Consider the following 24,268-nt stretch of genomic DNA (forward strand, 5'->3'; position numbering starts at 1 on the left):
CTGGTGACAGGTCGCTGGTAACTGGTGACAGGTAACAGGTCGCTGGTAACTGGTGACAGGTCGCTGGTAACTGGTGACAGGTCGCTGGTATCTGGTGACAGGTCGCTGGTAACTGGTGACAGGTCGCTGGTTACTGGTGACAGGTCGTTGGTAACTGGTGACAGGTCGCTGGTAACTGGTGACAGGTCGCTGGTTACTGGTGACAGGTCGCTGGTAACTGGTGACAGGCAACAGGTCGCTGGTAACTGATGACAGGTAACAGGTCGCTGGTAACAGGTGACAGGTCACTGGTAACTGGTGACAGGTCGCTGGTAACTGGTGACAGGTAACAGGTCGCTGGTAACTGATGACAGGTCGCTGGTAACTGGTGACAGGACGCTGGTAACTGGTGACAGATAACAGGTCGCTGGTAACTGGTGAAGGTAACAGGTCGCTGGTAACTGGTGACAGGTCGCTGGTAACTGGTGACAGGTCACTGGTAACTGGTGACAGGTCGCTGGTTACTGGTGACAGGTCGCTGGTAACTGGTGACAGGTAACAGGTCGCTGGTAACTGGTGACAGGTCGCTGGTAACTGGCGACAGGTTGCTGGTAACTGGTGACAGGTCGCTGGTAACTGGTGACAGGTAACAGGTCGCTGGTAACTGGTGACAGGTCGCTGGAAACTGGTGACAGGTAACAGGTCGCTGGTAACTGGTGACAGGTCACTGGTAACTGGTGACAGGTCGCTGGTAACAGGTCGCTGGTTACTGGTGACAGGTTGCTGGTAACTGGTGACAGGTAACAGGTCGCTGGTAACTGGTGACAGGTCGCTGGTAACTGGTGAAAGGCAACAGGTCGCTGGTAACTGGTGACAGGTAACAGGTCTCTGGTAACAGGTCGCTGGTAACTGGTGACAGGTCACTGGTAACTGGTGACAGGTCGCTGGTAACTGGTGACAGGTAACAGGTCGCTGGTAACTGGTGACAGGTCGCTGGTAACTGGTGAAAGGCAACAGGTCGCTGGTAACTGGTGACAGGTAACAGGTCTCTGGTAACAGGTCGCTGGTAACTGGTGACAGGTCACTGGTAACTGGTGACAGGTCGCTGGTAACTGGTGACAGGTAACAGGTCGCTGGTAACTGGTGACAGGTCGCTGGTAACTGGTGACAGGTCGCTGGTATCTGGTGACAGGTCGCTGGTAACTGGTGACAGGTCGCTGGTTACTGGTGACAGGTCGTTGGTAACTGGTGACAGGTCGCTGGTAACTGGTGACAGGTCGCTGGTTACTGGTGACAGGTCGCTGGTAACTGGTGACAGGCAACAGGTCGCTGGTAACTGATGACAGGTAACAGGTCGCTGGTAACAGGTGACAGGTCACTGGTAACTGGTGACAGGTCGCTGGTAACTGGTGACAGGTAACAGGTCGCTGGTAACTGATGACAGGTCGCTGGTAACTGGTGACAGGACGCTGGTAACTGGTGACAGATAACAGGTCGCTGGTAACTGGTGAAAGGCAACAGGTCGCTGGTAACTGGTGATAGGTCGCTGGTAACTGGTGACAGGTCGCTGGTAACTGGTGACAGATAACAGGTCGCTGGTAACTGGTGAAAGGCAACAGGTCGCTGGTAACTGGTGACAGGTCGCTGGTAACTGGTGACAGGTCGCTGGTAACAGGTCGCTGGTAACTGGTGACAGGTCGCTGGTAACTGGTGACAGGCAACAGGTCGCTGGTAACTGATGACAGGTAACAGGTCGCTGGTAACAGGTGACAGGTCACTGGTAACTGGTGACAGGTCGCTGGTAACTGGTGACAGGTAACAGGTCGCTGGTAACTGATGACAGGTCGCTGGTAACTGGTGACAGGTCGCTGGTAACTGGTGACAGGTAACAGGTCGCTGGTAACTGATGACAGGTCGCTGGTAACTGGTGACAGGTCGCTGGTAACTGGTGACAGATAACAGGTCGCTGGTAACTGGTGAAAGGCAACAGGTCGCTGGTAACTGGTGACAGGTCGCTGGTAACTGGTGACAGGTCGCTGGTAACTGGTGACAGGTCGCTGGTAACTGGTGAAAGGCAACAGGTCGCTGGTAACTGGTGACAGGTAACAGGTCTCTGGTAACAGGTCGCTGGTAACTGGTGACAGGTCACTGGTAACTGGTGACAGGTCGCTGGTAACTGGTGACAGGTAACAGGTCGCTGGTAACTGGTGACAGGTCGCTGGTAACTGGTGACAGGTCGCTGGTATCTGGTGACAGGTCGCTGGTAACTGGTGACAGGTCGCTGGTTACTGGTGACAGGTCGTTGGTAACTGGTGACAGGTCGCTGGTGACTGATGACAGGTAACAGGTCGCTGGTAACTGGTGACAGGTCGCTGGTAACTGGTGACAGGTCACTGGTAACTGGTGACAGGTCGCTGGTAACTGGTGACAGGTCGCTGGTTACTGGTGACAGGTCGCTGGTAACTGGTGACAGGTAACAGGTCGCTGGTTACTGGTGACAGGTCGCTGGTAACTGGTGACAGGCAACAGGTCGCTGGTAACTGATGACAGGTAACAGGTCGCTGGTAACAGGTGACAGGTCACTGGTAACTGGTGACAGGTCGCTGGTAACTGGTGACAGGTAACAGGTCGCTGGTAACTGATGACAGGTCGCTGGTAACTGGTGACAGGACGCTGGTAACTGGTGACAGATAACAGGTCGCTGGTAACTGGTGAAAGGCAACAGGTCGCTGGTAACTGGTGATAGGTGGCTGGTAACTGGTGACAGGTCGCTGGTAACTGGTGACAGATAACAGGTCGCTGGTAACTGGTGAAAGGCAACAGGTCGCTGGTAACTGGTGACAGGTCGCTGGTAACTGGTGACAGGTCGCTGGTAACAGGTCGCTGGTTACTAGTGACAGGTCGCTGGTAACTGGTGACAGGTAACAGGTCGCTGGTAACTGGTGACAGGTCGCTGGTAACTGGTGACTGGCAACAGGTCGCTGGTAACTGATGACAGGTAACAGGTCGCTGGTAACAGGTGACAGGTCACTGGTAACTGGTGACAGGTCGCTGGTAACTGGTGACAGGTAACAGGTCGCTGGTAACTGATGACAGGTCGCTGGTAACTGGTGACAGGTCGCTGGTAACTGGTGACAGGTAACAGGTCGCTGGTAACTGATGACAGGTCGCTGGTAACTGGTGACAGGTCGCTGGTAACTGGTGACAGATAACAGGTCGCTGGTAACTGGTGAAAGGCAACAGGTCGCTGGTAACTGGTGACAGGTCGCTGGTAACTGGTGACAGGTCGCTGGTAACAGGTCGCTGGTAACTGGTGACAGGTCGCTGGTAACTGGTGAAAGGCAACAGGTCGCTGGTAACTGGTGACAGGTAACAGGTCTCTGGTAACAGGTCGTTGGTAACTGGTGACAGGTCACTGGTAACTGGTGACAGGTCGCTGGTAACTGGTGACAGGTAACAGGTCAATGGTAACTGGTGACAGGTCGCTGGTAACTGGTGACAGGTCGCTGGTTACTGGTAACAGGTCGCTGGTTCCTGGTGACAGGTCGCTGGTAACTGGTGACAGGTCGCTGGTAACTGGTGACAGGTCGCTGGTTACTGGTGACAGGTCGTTGGTAGCTGGTGACAGGTCGCTGGTGACTGATGACAGGCAACAGGTCACTGGTAACTGGTGACAGGTCGCTGGTAACTGGTGACAGGTCACTGGTAACTGGTGACAGGTCGCTGGTTACTGGTGACAGGTAACAGGTCGCTGGTAACTGGTGACAGGTCGCTGGTAACTGGCGACAGGTTGCTGGTAACTGGTGACAGGTGGCTGGTTTCTGGTGACAGGTCGCTGGTAACTGGTGACAGGTAACAGGTCGCTGGTAACTGGTCGCTGGTAACTGGTGACAGGTCACTGGTAACTGGTGACAGGTCGCTGGTAACTGGTGACAGGTAACAGGTCGCTGGTAACTGGTGACAGGTCGCTGGTAACTGGTGACAGGTCGCTGGTTACTGGTAACAGGTCGCTGGTTGCTGGTAACAGGTCGCTGGTAACTGGTGACAGGTCGCTGGTAACTGGTGACAGGTCGCTGGTAACTGGTGACAGGTCGCTGGTTACTGGTGACAGGTCGTTGGTAACTGGTGACAGGTCGCTGGTGACTGATGACAGGTAACAGGTCGCTGGTAACTGGTGACAGGTCGCTGGTAACTGGTGACAGGTCACTGGTAACTGGTGACAGGTCGTTGGTTACTGGTGACAGGTCGCTGGTAACTGGTGACAGGTAACAGGTTGCTGGTAACTGGTGACAGGTCGCTGGTAACTGGCGACAGGTTGCTGGTAACTGGTGACAGGTGGCTGGTTTCTGGTGACAGGTCGCTGGTAACTGGTGACAGGTAACAGGTCGCTGGTAACTGGTCGCTGGTAACTGGTGACAGGTCACTGGTAACTGGTGACAGGTCGCTGGTAACTGGTGGCTGGTGACAGGTCGCTGGTAACTGGTCACTGGTAACTGCTTGCTGGTAACTGGTCGCTGGTTACTGGTGACAGGTCGCTGGTTACTGGTGACAGGTCGCTGGTTACTGGTGACAGGTCGCTGGTAACTGGTGACAGGTAGCAGGTCGCTGGTAACTGGTGACAGGTAGCAGGTCGCTGGTAACTGGTGACAGGTCACTGGTGACTGGTGACAGGTTGCTGGTGACTGATGACAGGTCGCTGGTGACTGGTGACAGGTTGCTGGTAACTGGTGAAGGTAACAGGTCGCTGGTAACTGGTGACAGGTCGCTGGTAACTCGTGACAGGTCACTGGTAATTGGTGACAGGTCGCTGGTTACTGGTGACAGGTCGCTGGTAACTGGTGACAGGTAACAGGTCGCTGGTAACTGGTGACAGGTCGCTGGTAACTGGCGACAGGTTGCTGGTAACTGGTGACAGGTGGCTGGTTTCTGGTGACAGGTCGCTGGTAACTGGTGACAGGTAACAGGTCGCTGGTAACTGGTGACAGGTCGCTGGTAACTGGTGACAGGTAACAGGTCGCTGGTAACTGGTGACGGGTAACTGGTGACAGGTCGCTGGTAACAGGTCGCTGGTTACTGGTGACAGGTTGCTGGTAACTGGTGACAGGTAACAGGTCGCTGGGAACTGGTGACAAGTCGCTGGTAACTGGTGAAAGGCAACAGGTCGCTGGTAACTGGTGACAGGTAACAGGTCTCTGGTAACAGGTCGCTGGTAACTGGTGACAGGTCACTGGTAACTGGTGACAGGTCGCTGGTAACTGGTGACAGGTAACAGGTCGCTGGTAACTGGTGACAGGTCGCTGGTAACTGGTGACAGGTCGCTGGTATCTGGTGACAGGTCGCTGGTAACTGGTGACAGGTCGCTGGTTACTGGTGACAGGTCGTTGGTAACTGGTGACAGGTCGCTGGTGACTGATGACAGGTAACAGGTCGCTGGTAACTGGTGACAGGTCGCTGGTAACTGGTGACAGGTAGCTGGTAACTGGTGACAGGTAACAGGTCGCTGGTAACTGGTGACAGGTCGCTGGTAACTGGTGACAGGCAACAGATCGCTGGTTACTGATGACAGGTAACAGGTCGCGCGTAACAGGTGACAGGTCACTGGTAACTGGTGACAGGTCGCTGGTAACTGGTGACAGGTAACAGGTCGCTGGTAACTGATGACAGGTCGCTGGTAACTGGTGACAGGTCGCTGGTAACTGGTGACAGATAACAGGTCGCTGGTAACTGGTGAAAGGCAACAGGTCGCTGGTAGCTGGTGACAGGTCGCTGGTAACTGGTGACAGGTCGCTGGTAACAGGTCGCTGGTTACTGGTGACAGGTCGCTAGTAACTGGTGACAGGTAACAGGTCGCTGGTAACTGGTGACAGGTCGCTGGTAACTGGTGACAGGCAACAGGTCGCTGGTAACTGATGACAGGTAACAGGTCGCTGGTAACAGGTGACAGGTCACTGGTAACTGGTGACAGGTTGCTGGTAACTGGTGACAGGTAACAGGTCGCTGGTATCTGATGACAGGTCGCTGGTAACTGGTGACAGGTCGCTGGTAACTGATGACAGGTCGCTGGTAACTGGTGACAGGTCGCTGGTAACTGGTGACAGATAACAGGTCGCTGGTAACTGGTGAAAGGCAACAGGTCGCTGGTAACTGGTGACAGGTCGCTGGTAACTGGTGACAGGTCGCTGGTAACAGGTCGCTGGTTACTGGTGACAGGTCGCTGGTAACTGGTGACAGGTAACAGGTCGCTGGTAACTGGTGACAGGTAACAGGTCGCTGGTAACTGATGACAGGTCACTGGTAACTGGTGACAGGTCGCTGGTAACTGGTGACAGATAACAGGTCGCTGGTAACTGATGACAGGTCGCTGGTAACTGGTGACAGGTCGCTGGTAACTGGTGACAGGTCGCTGGTAACAGGTCGCTGGTTACTGGTGACAGGTCGCTGGTAACTGGTGACAGGTAACAGGTCGCTGGTAACTGGTGACAGGTCGCTGGTAACTGGTGAAAGGCAACAGGTCGCTGGTAACTGGTGACAGGTAACAGGTCTCTGGTAACAGGTCGCTGGTAACTGGTGACAGGTCACTGGTAACTGGTGACAGGTTGCTGGTAACTGGTGACAGGTAACAGGTCGCTGGTAACTGGTGACAGGTCGCTGGTAACTGGTGACAGGTCGCTGGTTCCTGGTAACAGGTCGCTGGTTACTGGTGACAGGTCGCTGGTAACTAGTGACAGGTCGCTGGTAACTGGTGACAGGCCGCTGGTTACTGGTGACAGGTCGTTGGTAGCTGGTGACAGGTCGCTGGTGACTGATGACAGGTAACAGGTCGCTGGTAACTGGTGACAAGTCGCTGGTAACTGGTGACAGGCAACAGGTCGCTGGTAACTGATGAAAGGTAACAGGTCGCTGGTAACAGGTGACAGGTCACTGGTAACTGGTGACAGGTCGCTGGTGACTGGTGACAGGTTGCTGGTTACTGGTGACAGGTCGTTGGTAACTGGTGACAGGTCGCTGGTAACTGGTGACAGGTAGCTGGTAACTGGTGACAGGTCGCTGGTAACTGGTGACAGGTCGCTGGTAACTGGTGACAGGTAACAGGTCGCTAGTAACTGGTGACAGGTCGCTGGTAACTGGTGACAGGCAACAGGTCGCTGGTAACTGGTGACAGGTCGCTGGTAACTGGTGACAGATAACAGGTCGCTGGTAACTGATGACAGGTCGCTGGTAACTGGTGACAGGTCGCTGGTAACTGGTGACAGATAACAGGTCGCTGGTAACTGGTGAAAGGCAACAGGTCGCTGGTAACTGGTGACAGGTCGCTGGTAACTGGTGACAGGTCGCTGGTAACAGGTCGCTGGTTACTGGTGACAGGTCGCTGGTAACTGGTGACAGGTAACAGGTCGCTGGTAACTGGTGACAGGTCGCTGGTAACTGGTGACAGGCAACAGGTCGCTGGTAACTGATGACAGGTAACAGGTCGCTGGTAACAGGTGACAGGTCACTGGTAACTGGTGACAGGTTGCTGGTAACTGGTGACAGGTAACAGGTCGCTGGTATCTGATGACAGGTCGCTGGTAACTGGTGACAGGTCGCTGGTAACTGATGACAGGTCGCTGGTAACTGGTGACAGGTCGCTGGTAACTGGTGACAGATAACAGGTCGCTGGGAACTGGTGAAAGGCAACAGGTCGCTGGTAACTGGTGACAGGTCGCTGGTAACTGGTGACAGGTCGCTGGTAACAGGTCGCTGGTTACTGGTGACAGGTCGCTGGTAACTGGTGACAGGTAACAGGTCGCTGGTAACTGATGACAGGTCACTGGTAACTGGTGACAGGTCGCTGGTAACTGGTGACAGATAACAGGTCGCTGGTAACTGATGACAGGTCGCTGGTAACTGGTGACAGGTAGCTGGTAACTGGTGACAGGTCGCTGGTAACTGGTGACAGGTCGCTGGTAACTGGTGACAGGTAACAGGTCGCTAGTAACTGGTGACAGGTCGCTGGTAACTGGTGACAGGCAACAGGTCGCTGGTAACTGATGACAGGTAACAGGTCGCTGGTAACAGGTGACAGGTCACTGGTAACTGGTGACAGGTCGCTGGTAACTGGTGACAGGTAACAGGTCGCTGGTAACTGATGACAGGTCGCTGGTAACTGGTGACAGGTCGCTGGTAACTGGTGACAGATAACAGGTCGCTGGTAACTGATGACAGGTCGCTGGTAACTGGTGACAGGTCGCTGGTAACTGGTGACAGATAACAGGTCGCTGGTAACTGGTGAAAGGCAACAGGTCGCTGGTAACTGGTGACAGGTCGCTGGTAACTGGTGACAGGTCGCTGGTAACAGGTCGCTGGTTACTGGTGACAGGTCGCTGGTAACTGGTGACAGGTAACAGGTCGCTGGTAACTGGTGACAGGTCGCTGGTAACTGGTGACAGGCAACAGGTCGCTGGTAACTGATGACAGGTAACAGGTCGCTGGTAACAGGTGACAGGTCACTGGTAACTGGTGACAGGTTGCTGGTAACTGGTGACAGGTAACAGGTCGCTGGTAACTGATGACAGGTCGCTGGTAACTGGTGACAGGTCACTGGTAACTGGTGACAGGTCGCTGGTAACTGGTGACAGGTAACAGGTCGCTGGTATCTGATGACAGGTCGCTGGTAACTGGTGACAGGTCGCTGGTAACTGATGACAGGTCGCTGGTAACTGGTGACAGGTCGCTGGTAACTGGTGACAGATAACAGGTCGCTGGTAACTGGTGAAAGGCAACAGGTCGCTGGTAACTGGTGACAGGTCGCTGGTAACTGGTGACAGGTCGCTGGTAACAGGTCGCTGGTTACTGGTGACAGGTCGCTGGTAACTGGTGACAGGTAACAGGTCGCTGGTAACTGATGACAGGTCACTGGTAACTGGTGACAGGTCGCTGGTAACTGGTGACAGATAACAGGTCGCTGGTAACTGATGACAGGTCGCTGGTAACTGGTGACAGGTCGCTGGTAACTGGTGACAGATAACAGGTCGCTGGTAACTGGTGAAAGGCAACAGGTCGCTGGTAACTGGTGACAGGTCGCTGGTAACTGGTGACAGGTCGCTGGTAACAGGTTGCTGGTTACTGGTGACAGGTCGCTGGTAACTGGTGACAGGTAACTGATGACAGGTCCCTGGTAACCGGTGACAGGTCGCTGGTAACTGGTGACAGATAACAGGTCGCTGGTAACTGGTGAAAGGCAACAGGTCGCTGGTAACTGGTGACAGGTCGCTGGTAACTGGTGACAGGTCGCTGGTAACAGGTCGCTGGTTACTGGTGACAGGTCGCTGGTAACTGGTGACAGGTAACAGGTCGCTGGTAACTGGTGACAGGTCGCTGGTAACTGGTGAAAGGCAACAGGTCGCTGGTAACTGGTGACAGGTAACAGGTCTCTGGTAACAGGTCGCTGGTAACTGGTGACAGGTCACTGGTAACTGGTGACAGGTCGCTGGTAACTGGTGACAGGTAACAGGTCGCTGGTAACTGGTGACAGGTCGCTGGTAACTGGTGACAGGTCGCTGGTTCCTGGTAACAGGTCGCTGGTTACTGGTGACAGGTCGCTGGTAACTGGTGACAGGTCGCTGGTAACTGGTGACAGGTCGCTGGTTACTGGTGACAGGTCGTTGGTAGCTGGTGACAGGTCGCTGGTGACTGATGACAGGTAACAGGTCGCTGGTAACTGGTGACAGGTCGCTGGTAACTGGTGACAGGTCACTGGTAACTGGTGACAGGTCACTGGTTACTGGTGACAGGTAACAGGTCGCTGGTAACTGGTGACAGGTCGCTGGTAACTGGCGACAGGTTGCTGGTAACTGGTGACAGGTGGCTGGTTTCTGGTGACAGGTCGCTGGTAACTGGTGACAGGTAACAGGTCGCTGGTAACTGGTCTCTGGTAACTGGTGACAGGTCACTGGTAACTGGTGACAGGTCGCTGGTAACTGTTGACAGGTCGCTGGTAACTGGTGACAGGTCGCTGGTTACTGGTGAAAGGTCGCTGGTAACTGGTGACAGGTCACTGGTCGCTGGTAACTGGTGACAGGTCACTGGTGACTGGTGACAGGTCGCTGGTGACTGGTGACAGGTCGCTGGTGACTGGTGACAGGTTGCTGGTAACTGGTGACAGGTAACAGGTCGCTGGTAACTGGTGACAGGTCGCTCGTAACTGGTGACAGGTCACTGGTAACTGGTGACAGGTCGCTGGTTACTGGTGACAGGTCGCTGGTAACTGGTGACAGGTAACAGGTCGCTGGTAACTGGTGACAGGTTGCTGGTAACTGGTGACCGGTAACAGGTCGCTGGTAACTGGTGACAGGTAACAGGTTGCTGGTAACTGGTGACAGGTCGCTGGTAACTGGTGACAGGTCACTGGTTACTGGTGGAGCTCTGGAGGTTTCTTCAGCCACAATGAAGCAAGCTCTCACGGCTGCATCCGTTTTGGCTGTAGTTTGTAAACATATTCTGCTGTGATTGCAGTCTGCCTTTTTATTCTTGGACAGTTTGATGTTTTTCATTTAGCCTCCATTTACTTGGGTCCGTGTTTGGTATCATAATGCAGACGTATATTGTATTCCTTCATCACCGACACTGCCTCGAAACAGAAGACACTGTTTTTCTCCTTAAAGGACAAACGTGTTTTCACTTTTCCATTTTTCATTAAATTTTCTTCCCTTTGCATCAATTTTTCTCTTGTTGGACCTTTTGAGCTTATTTATGGATCTTCTTGTTAGATCACTTGTTAGAAAACTGCTTTAGTTCAACGCCGATATGGAAACACTGCAATCTAGTGGCGGGATGCCGTCATTTGCGGGTCACAAAATGGACGTGCATTGTGGGAGATGTTGTTTGTGGTCACTGTGCGCTTAAGCTCTTGCAGGCCACATAAAATGGCGTAGCGGGCCGGATTCGGACCGTGGCCTGGAGTTTGACACGCGCTTTAGAGGCAATCACTGCAATTGAGCGATTTCTGTAGCTCTCAATGAGACCTGTGCGCCTGTCAACAGGTAGTTTGGCCCACTCTTCCTGAGCAAACTGCTCCAGTCGTCTCAGGTGTGAACGGGGCCTTCTCTAGACTGCATGTTTCAGCTCTTTCCATAGATGTTCCATAGGATTCAGATCAGGGCTCATAGAAGGCCACTTCAGAATAGTCCAATGTTTGGTTCTTATCCGTTCTTGGTGCTGTTCGCTGTGTGTTTTGGGTCATTATCCTGTTGAAGGACCCATGACCTGCGACTGAGACGGAGCTTTCTGACCCTGGGCAGTACGTTTGGCTCCAGAATGCCTTGATAGTCTTGAGATTTAATTGTGCCCTGCACAGATTCAAGGCACCCCGTGCCAGACGCAGCAAAGCATAACCGAGCCTCCTCCATGTTTCACAGTAGGTAGGTGGTGTTTTTTTCTTTAAAAGCCTAATTTTTTAATCTGTGAACATGGAGCTGATGTGACTTGTCAAAAAGTTCCAGTTTTGACTCATATGTCCAAAGGACATTCTCCCAGAAGCATTGTGGCTTGTCAATGTGCATTTTAGCAAATTCCAGTCTGGCTTTTTAATGTTTTTCTTTCAAAAGTGGAGTCCTCCTGGGTCTTCTTCCATGGAGCCCACTGTCACTCAAAAAGCAACGGATGGTGCGATCAGACACTGATGAACCTTGACCTTGGAGTTCAGCTTGTACCTCTCTCAAAGTTGTCCTTTGCTCTTTTTCTACTATTCACACTATCCTTCTGTTCAATCTGGGGTTGATTTTCCTCTTGTGGCCACATCCAGGGAGGTTGGCTTCAGTCCCATGGACCTTAAACTTCTTAATAATATTTACAACTGTAGTCACATCAAGGAACATCAAGCTGCTTGGAGATGCTCTTATAGCCTTTACCTTTAACGTGCTTGTCTATCATTTTCTTCCTGATCTCCTCAGACAACTCTCTGCTTTGCTTTTTCTGGTTCATGTTCAGCGTGGTGCACACGGTGATACCAAACAGCAGAGTGACTACTTTTCTCCATTTAAATAGGCTGATTGACTGATTATCAGATTGAAGACATGTGTGATACCAATTAAAGAAAACAGTTGGTTTGAAATATTACTATAATCCAATTACAGTGAAATTTAGCATTACGAGTTTAATTTGTTCCATGACCGAGCTCGTTTTACAAATGAATTTTCCCCATTGAAATAGAATTGATCCGTTCCAGGTCCTAAAAATCATTTTTATGGGTTTTAAAACAGAAAAGGTGTAGTTACAAGACTGACAATTATAAAAACATAATACAGTCAAAGAATGCAAAATAAATAATGTAAACTGGTTTTATTATTTTAATTACCTTAAAGATGGTGCATATCATTGACGTGCTAGGTCCACTACACGTGTTCCTTTCTCATGTTTATCAATGATTTCCTTCTTCAATTCTATGGTAATTAGCTTTTTCTTCCTCTCAGAACTGTTCTTTGCACTAACCTTAGGAGCCATGGGTAACACAACTAATTATTATAAAATAATAGAAAAAACCGCACAAAACTCAAAGAACACTGGGAAAACACAATAGGGACGCTTCCACAACAAGATATCCGTGTGAACTGAGCGAGCGTGGCCGCTCTGCATGAAACTCGCTGTATGATAAGCTACAGCCCCAAGACTGTTGTGTAAGTGTATTAACTGCTTTGTATCTGTTATCTAGCATTGTACTGTTGTAACTAAGGACTGCTGGTTTCACTCTGAACCCTTCACAGTTAATTGCTTAGCCATCAACAAAGGGTGTGACTTCTAGACACTCCCCCAAATCGGTAAGTCCTTGTCTTTGTGTGGGCGTGCCTTCAGCCGGGTGCAATCAGTCCGAGCACGAGAACAGCCGTCTTCAATCAGCGGTCGTGCTACATTCACGGGGCTGTTACTAAAGCGTCAGCAAAGCGTCAGCCCCGTGTGCAGCCGTTCTCGTGTGAAGACGGTATTGTGTGAAGACTTGCAAGTCTACCTGTGCAAGGACACCTGACAAGGAAAACCTCTTCGTCTTGTTTTGTAACCTCATACACAATGTGCAACTATCACATTTCTGTAATTTCAAGGTCACACAGAAAGCCTCGTTATAACAAACGCCGATGCAACCTGGGTCACCCAGGTCTCTGCAGCAAACATCATCTGCAAAGACCTCCTTCTCTGTTGGCTTGTGGAACTGTCGATCTGCAGTTAACAAGGCCGACTTTATTTCTGATTATGCTAACCACCTCTCCTTGGAGCTCCTTGCTCTCACTAAGACGTGGATTAAACCTGAAAATAGTGCCAACCCGGCTGCGCTTTCCACAAACTACTCATTCTCCCACACATCCAGACCATCTGGCCGTGGTGGTGGGACTGGCCTGCTAATTTCCAACACATGGAAATTTAATCCACTGCTGCCTTTAAACAACTTTGTCTCCTTTGAATATCACGCCATCTTGGTGACTCTCCGGTAAAAGCCTATGTGGTCGTCATCTACCGTCCACCAGGACAACTAGGTAACTTCCATTTCCGCCTCACGGCACTTTCTCCTCTCTACAGGTTAATGATGCCACAGATTCTCTCTGCTCTACCTTGAGCTCATGTCCGGAGAGCCTGTGTCCACTATTCACTAGTCCTGCTCCATCAACCCAGACGCACCCGCGGCTGAGTGACACCCTCTGAGTGACCCTCGCGTACTGACCTCAGAGCAGCCGAGAGGAAATGGCACAAATCTGACGCGACTGACTCTTACCTCACTGGGCGTTTGTTCAGTGTGACATGGCAAGGCCAGTTGTCAGTGCCTCACCACCTCACCACAGGGGTGCCCCAAGGCTCGGTGCTGGGACCCCTCCTCTTTGCCATATACACCACCTCACTGGGCCCCATCATCCGCTCGCATAGTTTTTCATATCACTGCTATGCGGATGATACTCAACTCTATCTGTCTTTCCTGCCTGATGACCCCACTGTCTCGACGCGGATCTCGGATTGTCTCGCTGACATATCCACATGGATGAAGGATTATCATCTTCAACTAAACCTGGCAAAATCGGAACTGTTGGTCTTCCCGACCAAACAATGTATTTTTCACAACATTGATATCAAAATTTACTCTTTATCTCTTGTTCCTACCAAGGCTGCAAGGAATCTAGGTGTCATTATCGATGACCAACTGACATTCTCGGACCATGTTGCCGCTGTCTCTCGGTCGTGTCGCTTCGCACTATTCAACATCCGAAAAGTCACCCAATATGCCACTCAACTGCTGCTACAAACCTTGGTGATGTCCCGCCTCGACTACTGCAACGCTCTCTTAACAGGCTTGCCGCTTGTGCGGTGAAGCCACTGCAGATGATACAGAATGCGGCGGTGCGACTGGTGTTCAACCAGCCAAAGAGGGCACACGTTACTCCGCTGCTTATCCAGGTCCACTGGTTACCTGTAGCCGCTTGGTTACCTGTAGCCGTTTGGTTAGCTGTAGCCGCTTGGTTACCTATAACCGCTTGGTTACCTGATGCCACTTGGTTACCTGTAGCCGCTTGGTTACCTGTAGCCGCTTGGTTACCTGTAGCCGCTTGGTAAGAGCACATGTTACCCCCCGGACGCTGCCTTCATCAAATAAGCGTGGCCTGGCTCTGCCGGCTGCACGACCACGCCCATCCAGGCTGTTCTCATTTGTAGTTCCACGTTGGTGGAACCAGCTGCCAAACACCACCAGAGCAGGGGCCTCCCTCTGTCTTTAAGAAGCACTTGAAGAGCCAGCTCTTCAGAGAGCACCTCCTCTCCTAACTTACAGTTACTCAGCACTACTACGCAGTATTTATTTATTGTTACACTAATGTTTCTGTTGCAATGTAGCTTGAATCTTATTGTCCCTTGTAAGTCGCTTTGGATAAAAGCGTCTGATAAATGGCTAAATGTAAATATGTGAACCTCGCTGCGTGAACCTCGCTAATGTGGATTTCCACTCGTAAAAAAAGACAAGAATTTGCACGAGCCTCGGCTCATAGAACAAATTACCCGTTAACTGGTACACTCGTAATGCAAGGTTCCACTTATAAATATTTATAATCTTTTCTAAGGTTAACCAACAAATCTGTCCAGGCCATTTTAGAATTGAATTTATCTCTTTTCAGTGTCTTTGCTTTACTCTATGACATACCAAAGGCATGCAGGTATACATGAGAACATTGTTTTGAATTGTTATCACTTTTCAGGAGGAATGAAGCATTGTTTCAATGAGCTGTAAGGATACCAACTCATTTGTCGACGTCTGTATATTTTCTTTGACTCTTCTCTGTAAAGCACATTGTGTTTCCCTGGTACGAAATTTACTTTATTAATAGTTTGACTTATGGACAGTCTCCTTCCATCCTAGTCATCAGTGGAAAAGGGAGGTGTTTGTTTGGAATGCCGGAGCAAGGCATGATGGGAAATATGACTCACCCCGGCGTGTGGGGGTCACTTCCTCTCTAACAGCCTCAGTCTCAGCAGCTGAATGAACAGACTGGACCAGGACAGGAAGTACTCCATCAGTGTTTTGAACAGGTGCTTTATACTTGAACGCTTCTGAAATAGTTAAATATACAAGGACAACAGAGGCAGTGGAGCCTCCCACTGGTGCATCTGCACTGCAGACACCGCATCAAACCAACCAACACTTTTATTGTGGAAGGGGTCCTGGATCCTGGTCTTACTTTGAAGCAGGTAGAGCTTAAGCCACAAAATGAAAAGTTAATTTCTGATGCCGAACATCAAAATATGAAGCATAGTTGAAGAGATATTTTATTTATAGATATTACAACAGATTGTTTGATGCAACTTCCTGAAAGTTAAGAACATGAAAAAACTGTTGATCCTGAGTGGAGATTTAAGAAAAGTTAGAAAAGTCTTAATATTCTAAACATATTGATTATCTCCAGATTGTCACCAAGATCAAAGTGAAAATAATCGAAATTCTTATTTGTTTTTCGGAAACAAGAAAATAAACATTCAGCTTCACTCAAAATGTTTTGTGTTTTGTACTTTGCTTGAAATGTAAAAATAAAAAGTGTGAAAAGACATTTTAAATAAGGAAACTATTCAAATCCATGTTCAAAACAAGCGTCAAATTCAAAATAAATGCAGCTTCATAAAAAAGTGGAAAAACTTGAGGCTAACAAGGCTAACCGTTAGCATCTAATCTGCTGTTAAAAAGTGTTTATTTGTTTTTCATGACAAAAAATGTTAATTTGTGGTTAGAAACAAGTTACGAGGAAGAACAACAGGAAATGAGTTACGAGAAACAACGAGAAACAGGCGTCACTTCTTCAGCGTGAGGCTACAGGCGTATCAAAAATAAATTAACTTTAATATAAAAAGCAACACGGCTGCAATGCATTGTGGGATGTGAAGCTGGATCAGCAGGAGGCTGGTCACTACTCTGGACCAGTTTATAGTCAGCGTCTCCATGGAAACCAGAGGCGTGTTCAGAACAATAACACATTGATTGATTGTTAGACAGCGAAGAACAATGCGATCAAACCCCAAAGATTACATCACAATTACATTTCACTGCATATATGTATGGAAGTATGTATATGTATGTGACAAATAAAAATCTTGAATCTTGAAGAAGGATTTGGATTCATGCGGTCGAAAACCGAGGTTCCCAAAGTGGGGTTGGCGGCCCCCTGGGGGTCGCTGAAGGTGCGGCAGGCACAACCCTTCAGACTTATAGTTTGTTTGTATATTTTGGTGACGGTGAATTGGATTTGATTGGATTTTCACTCGATCAAATCTCGGACGCTGAGATAAAGTTTTGAAGATAAAGTCAAGGTTCATCTGGGTTTGAAGGAATGTTTGGAAGGAAATATAAAAAGATAAATAATGGGTGCGGTTCAGTCGCCCGCGGTGTCGTTGAGCCGCTCGGCCTCGGACTGCGGCTCGTTTCCTGTCTCCGGTTCTGGTTTCCTGGTCGGGAAGGGAAGCCCGTTGGTCTTCAGAAACAGAACCAGGTCCAGGAAAAAGGCGGCGCTGGACAGGAAGCCGAACGCCTGGGACAGGAAGTGGACAGAGACGAGTTGCAGGTTAAATGCGAGCGCGGCGGACGCGGTGGGCGGGCTAAAATGGCCGACGGCAGCCGGACTCACCGCGGCGCTCTTCTCCACGTCGCTCCCTCCGTTGTACGCAGTGAACAGAGCTGACGCCAAGATAAACAGGAGGAAGATGACCGCCGTGTAACCGCAGTCCTGTACACCACACACGCAGCTTCATTCCAGCTTTTCAGGGCTTTTTCTCATCACTTCAGGACGGATTTAATCCTGCTCCTTGGATTCATGCCTTTTTATCACGGTTTGTTTTTTCTGATTCTGCCTAGTGACTGTGAAATTACTGTATGTACTGTATGTGTGTGTGTACGTCTGTAAGTACGTATGTATGTACCTATGTATGTATGTATGTATGGATGTATGTGTGTAGTGGCAGCCATCAGCAGCCAATTCACTAAACAACTCACTTACAACCTGTCTTCTCCAGTCCTAGGCTCATGGTTCCCTGGTTTCACCCCCCTCGCTGAAAGTGAGGTATCTAAACTACTAACATGTAGCCGTCCTACTACCTGTCCGCTAGATCCGATCCCATCTAACCTCCTTCAAGCCATATCAAGCCATAGCCACGTGGGGATGGTAGCTCAGGCGGTAGAGCTGGTGGTCTAGTGATCTAAAGGTTGCTGGTTGGATCCCAGGCTCCTCCTGCTAGCATGCTGTAGTGTCCTTGAGCAAGACACTTAGCCCCTAATTGCTCCTGATGGCTGCGTCCATCGGTGTTTGAATAATTGTAAGTCGCTTTGGATAAAAGCGTCTGCTAAATGACTAAATGTAAATGTAAATATCACCGACTATCACCCCGGCAATCACACATTTGATTAATTCTTCCCTCGCTTCTGGCACATTCCCCTCTACTTTCAAAGCGGCTCGGGTCGCACCACTGCTCAAAAAACCTTCACTCGATCCCACTCAAGTAGAAAACTATCGGCCGGTCTCTCTCCTCCCATTCCTTTCCAAAACCTTAGAGAGGGCGGTCTCTAGACAGGTTACAGAGTACCTGTCAAGAAACAACCTTCTTGATACACTTCAATCTGGCTTCAAAAGTGGTCACTCCACCGAAACAGCCCTGTTGTCTGTGACAGAGGCCTTAAAAACTGCTAGAGCTGCTGCCAAATCCTCGGTTCTCATTGTGTTAGACTTATCAGCTGCTTTTGACACTGTCAATCATTGCATACTCCTGTCCATACTCTCAAGTATGGGCATAACGGGCAGTGCACTTTCCTGGTTTGAATCTTACCTCACTGGGCGCTCGTTCAGTGTGACATGGCGAGGCCAGCTGTCTGTGCCTCACAACCTCACCACAGGGGTGCCCCAAGGCTCGGTGCTAGGACCCCTCCTCTTTGCCATATACACCACCTCACTGGGCTCCATCATCCACTCACATGGCTTTTCATATCACTGCTATGCGGATGATACTCAACTCTATCTGTCCTTCCCGCCCGACGACCCCACTGTCTCGACGCGGATCTCGGATTGTCTTGCTGACGTATCCACATGGATGAAGGATTATCATCTTCAACTAAACCTGGTAAAAACTGAACTGCTGGTCTTCCCGGCCAAACAAGGTATTTATCACAACATTGATATTAAAATTGACTCTCTATCTCTTGTTCCTACCAAGGCTGCAAGGAATCTTGGTGTCATTATTGATGACCAACTGACATTCTCGGACCATGTTGCCGCCGTCTCCCGGTCCTGCCGCTTCGCACTACTCAACATCCGAAAGGTCAGGCCGTACCTGACCCAATATGCCACTCAACTGCTGGTACAAACCTTGGTGATGTCCCGTCTCGACTACTGCAACGCCCTCTTAACAGGCTTGAGGCCTGTGCGGTGAAGCCACTGCAGATGATGCGGCACGACTGGTGTTCAACCAGCCAAAGAGGGCACATGTCACTCTGCTGCTCATCCAGCTCCACTGATGTCCATCAAGTTCAAGTCTCTGATGCTGGCCTACAGAGTGATTGCTGGGAATGCTCCCGCCTACTTTAATGCTCTTGTAAAAGCACATGTTACCCCCCGGATGCTGCGCTCATCAAATGAGCGTGGCCTGGCTTTGCCGGCCGTACAACCACAGCAATCCAGGTTATTCTCATTTGTAGTTCCACGTTTGTGGAACGAGCTGCCAAAAATGACCAGATCAGGGACCTCCCTCTGTCTTTAAGAAGCACTTGAAGACCCAGCTCTTCAGTAAGTACCTCCTCTCCTAACCTACAAGTACTTTGCACAACTTAGCAGTATTTATTGTTACACTGATGTCTCTGTCGCAATGTAGCTTGAATGTTATTCTCCCTTGTAAGTCGCTTTGGATAAAAGCGTCTGCTAAATGACTAAATGTAAATGTAAATGTACGTATGTATGTATGTATGTATGGATGTACGTACGTACATGTATGTACATATGGACATATGTACGTATGTATGATATTATAGTGTATACATTACATTGTGATATTATTTGTTTTTCTGCGAGTTATTGTATGTATTTAAGATATGTATATCTTGAATGGGTGTTAAATAAAAAAAATTCTGTGAACAGAAACAACAAAAGTGAAGCATGGAATGCAGGAAGCGGTGCGTGCAACACAGGAAGCAGTGGCTACGAAACTGGAAGTAGTGGGTACGAAACTGGAGGCGGTGGGAAGTTGGGGTAGGAAACAGGAAGAAGTGGGTATGAAACAGGAAGTAGTGGGTGAGAAACAGGAGGCTGCGGGTAAGAAACAGGAAGTAGACGGTATGAAACAGAAAGTAGTGGGTATGAAACAGGACACGTTGGGAAGTTGTGTGTACGAAACAGGAGGTAGCGGGTACGAAACTGGAAGTAGTGGGTACGAAACAGGAGGCGGTGGGAAGTTGGGGTAGGAAACAGGAAGTAGTGGACATGAAATTGAAAGTAGTGGGTACAAAACAGGAAGTACTGGGTACGAAACTGGAAGTAGTGGGTACGAAACATGAGGCGGAGGGAAGTTGGGGGTACGAAACAGGAAGTAGTGGGTATGAAACAAGAAGTAGTGGGTATGAAACAGGAAGTAGTGGGTATGAAACAGGAAGTAGTGGGTACAAAACAGGAGGCGGTGGGTACAAAACAGGAAGTAGTGGGTACAAAACAGGAGGCAGTGGTACGAAACAGGAAGTAGTGGGTACAAAACAGGAGGCAGTGGTACGAAACAGGAAGTAGTGGGTACGAAACAGGAGGCAGTGGGTACGAAACAGGAAGTAGTCAGTACAGAACAGGAGGCAGTGGGTACAAAACAGGAAGAAGTGGGTAAGAAACAGGAGGCTGTGGGAAGGTGGGGTACAAAACAGGAAGTAGTGGGTACAAAACAGGAGGCGGTAGGTACGAAACAGGAAGTAGTGGGTACAAAACAGGAGGCAGTGGTACGAAACAGGAAGTAGTGGGTACGAAACAGGAGGCAGTGGGTACGAAACAGGAAGTAGTCAGTACAGAACAGGAGGCAGTGGGTACAAAACAGGAAGAAGTGGGTAAGAAACAGGAGGCTGTGGGAAGGTGGGGTACAAAACAGGAAGTAGTGGGTACAAAACAGGAGGCGGTAGGTACGAAACAGGAAGTGGTGTGTACATACCAGTTCTGACCAGCAGGTGATGCCCACGCGGCGGTGCAGGCTGGTGGACAACAGGGTGAGGAGGAGGAGGGTGAAGAGGAAGGCCGTGCAGCTGACAAACTCAAAGAAGTAGAGGGTGTTGCAGCTCAGGCACGAGGTGACGGTCTCCTCCACCACGAAAGCCACAAAGGACAGGAGCTGAAAGACAGGAAGTGGTCCCCTCAGGAACACAGGGAAGCCATGGCTGGAGGATTTGAGGACAGCAAGTTTGAAAATGGAGGAGGCAGAAGGACGGGGAGAACTGGCCAAAATGTCCTCACTTCCTAAATAGGGGAGTTGAGGACATGTTTTCGGCAGGGAGGTGACATTTTTGGATGTAAGGACAATTCCAAAATGCAGACACTTCCCAAAATATTCTCCTGAACTTGAAGTGTCCTACCTTCCAAAACAACATGTTGTTTTTTTTTACGTCGATATTATGCTGTTGTTTTTGTTGCACCTGATAAAATACAACAATTTAATAATAATAACAAATGAGACACAAAATTGCTGAACTCAAATGAACATATATTTAACACTAATGTTAAATAAATAAATGCACTTATTTTAAATAAAGCATGTATCAACTAAATAAGTATGCACTGGTAGTCCAAACGTATGAATGAAAAATAAATAATTATAAACACAAAAAAATAAAAAGATACTAATAAACTACTTGATATTAAAGTCTGGTCGAGAAATAGAGGCTCCCTTTAGAGAAGTGCAGGATTTATTATTTACAAGTTACCTATTTACACAAAAACATCCAGTTTTTACTAAATTAACTCCCATAGCAACAGAAACAACAGGCAGCACCTGCCCCTTGTTGCCATGGTGCCCTTATACGTGCTGTGTTTTTGTTGTTGTGGATTTGGAGGATGGTCCTCATCGGGGCCACGTGGTCTGCGCTCCTCTGTGAGACCCCCTGCTGCCCCGCCCCCTATCCACCCAAACCAAAAACAACTGTGTTGTGTGTTTGTCTCACGCTAGGAAACAAACTACTACAAATAGATATTAAATAAAAACACAGGAAAACCGGAACGCACGCACGGTGCAGCGCCGTCTGGAGGAGGAAACAAAACTCCAATTCTCTGAGTTTACGCTTTGCCTCAAATGCAAAGTATTTCCAAACAGTCTCCTGCTGTTGTCTGTCAAAAGCAGTGGTGGAGACTCTGCACTTTCCATCTTTAATGAACCAGAGAACCAGGGAAGTATGTGAGTGATAGAGGTTGAGCGGTGTGCAGCGCCCCCTGACTGCAGCACCTGCTACTGCAGCCCTCTCAGCACCTTCTTTATTCCCAGCTTCCTTCCCCTTCCTGCACAACAACACACCAACGCACACGAGACAAACATAAAACACTGAGCGGGTTGAGGAGAAACGCCACAGCTTGTCCTGGATTCCATCCCTTTGTAGATCAATTCATTAAACCAAATCAGATCAAATCCAATTGAAGCTCGTGGCTCCACGCTGCATTTAGAGAAAGGAAAATCAAACAGTCCACATCAACACGGTGTTTCAGGAAAACAACGCCTTACAGGGTAGAAACTTTTCCAAACTCTATTTCCTGTGTTGACGGAGCTTCTCAAAGACCTCCACCCGCAAACTGCTGGTTTCCGTGGTGTAGCTCTCAGTGTCTCCGCTAGGGGGCTGAAAGTAGAGCCCCATATATCGGTCATTCTTCCACCTTTGTGACCACAACGGGATCGGTAATTATGGAGTTATGCAGCTGATGAGTCCTGGTTTTTAAATAATAACAAAATGTTATTATCTCTGTTTTACACTACTTTGAACGTACTCACCAGAATAAGAGGGGTGGGGATGGTAGCTCAGGAGGTAGAGCTGGTGGTCTAGTCATCTAAAGGTTGCTGGTTGGATCCCAGGCTCCTCCTGCTAGCATGCTGTAGTGTCCTTGAGCAAGACACTTAACCCCTAATTGCTCCTGATGGCTGCGTCCGTCGCTGTTTGAACAATTGTAAGTGGCTTTGGATAAAAGCGTCTGCTAAATGCGATTTAATGTAAAAGAGCAGACGTCCAACTAGGCAATAGAGACACGCATTTAGACACGGCTCTCCAAGCAGAAAGCCATGCTGTGTTCATGGGGAACTCAGGAAATAATTATTTGTTTCAGAAGTGATGATGCGTTCACTGGAACTTAATTTTTTTTTTAATTTAATATCAACTTTTACATTTTGTGTCTTTTTTTCTTTTTGTGTTTATTTTTATTTCATTGTTTGTTTCTAAGTTAAATTCTTCAAACAAAGACATTTTAATAAAATCTAAGTTTTTCGAATTGATTTGAAAATCTTGCACTTGTTGACAAATGGGTCAAAACATGGGTAATCAGTAGGTTAGCACTCTCCAAAATCGGGATTAACATCGTCTGAATGAATGTGAATGTTATGAAGAAGCTCAACGCGCTGTGTGCTCCTCATGTTCTTCTGTGACAGAGTATCGCCCCCTACTAACCTGGCGTATGTCAGTGTTTAAACATTTTTTGCGCTCTGGTGTGGACAGGTTGAACAAGACACTAACTGGACACTAACTGGTAACTAATTGGTAACTAACTGGACACTATTCTGACACTAACCGGACACTAACTTGACACTAAATTGACACTAACTGGAGATTAACTTGTCACATACTGGTAACTAACTGGTAACTAACTGGGCACTAACTTGACACTAACTGGAGATTAACTTGTCACATACTGGTAACTAACTGTTGACTAACTGGACACTAACCTGACACTAACCTGACACTAACCTGACACTAACCGGACACTAACTTGACACTAACTTGACACAAACTGGACACAAACTGGACACTAACTTGACACTAACTTGACACTAACTGGACACAAACTGGACACTAACTGGACACTAACTTGACACTAACTGGACACAAACTGGACACTAACTGGACACTAACTGGTAACTAACTGGACACTAACTGGTAACTAACTGGATACTAACTGGTAACTAACTGGACACTAAGTGGTAACTAACTGGATACTAAGTGGTAACTAACTGGACACTAACTGGTAACTAACTGGACACTAACTGTAACTAACTGGACACTAACTGGTACCTAACTAGACACTGACTGGTAACTAACTGCACACTAACCGGTAACTAACTGGTAACTAACTGGTAACTAACTGGACACTAACTGGTAACTAACTGGTAACTAACTGGTAACTAACTGGACACTAACTGGTAACTGGAAACTAACTGGTAACTAACTGGTAACTAACTGGACACTAACTGGTAACTAACTGGACACTAACTGGTAACTAACTGGTAACTAACTGGATACTAACTGGTAACTAACTGGTAACTAACTGGTAACTAACTGGTAACTAACTGGATACTAACTGGTAACTAACTGGTAACTAACTGGATACTAACTGGTAACTAACTGGTAACTAACTGGTAACTAACTGGTAACTAACTGGACACTAACTGGTAACTAACTGGACACTAACTGGTAACTAACTGGTAACTAACTGGATACTAACTGGTAACTAACTGGTAACTAACTGGTAACTAACTGGTAACTAACTGGTAACTAACTGGACACTAACTGGTAACTAACTGGACACTAACTGGTAACTAA

General features: G+C 48.8%; 1 protein-coding gene across 2 annotated transcripts in view; it reads right to left on the reverse strand.

Moving 5' to 3' along the window:
* Positions 1–15,732: 15,732 nt before the first annotated feature.
* Positions 15,733–24,268, reverse strand: part of cmtm6 (CKLF-like MARVEL transmembrane domain containing 6) — a 9,809-nt gene continuing 1,273 nt past the window's right edge. For both annotated transcript variants that reach the window (XM_080006205.1, XM_080006206.1), the window contains exons 3-5: positions 20,635–20,811; positions 17,097–17,195; positions 15,733–17,000 (exon numbers count right to left, since the gene is read on the reverse strand). In XM_080006205.1, coding sequence (XP_079862331.1) covers positions 16,845–17,000; positions 17,097–17,195; positions 20,635–20,811 — 432 coding nt within the window. In that variant the 3' untranslated portion in view covers positions 15,733–16,844. The remainder of the gene's footprint in view (positions 17,001–17,096; positions 17,196–20,634; positions 20,812–24,268) is intronic.

The sequence above is a fragment of the Zeus faber genome (assembly GCF_960531495.2).
Source record: "Zeus faber genome assembly, chromosome: 8".
In the NCBI taxonomy this organism is placed as follows: Eukaryota; Metazoa; Chordata; class Actinopteri; order Zeiformes; family Zeidae; genus Zeus; species Zeus faber.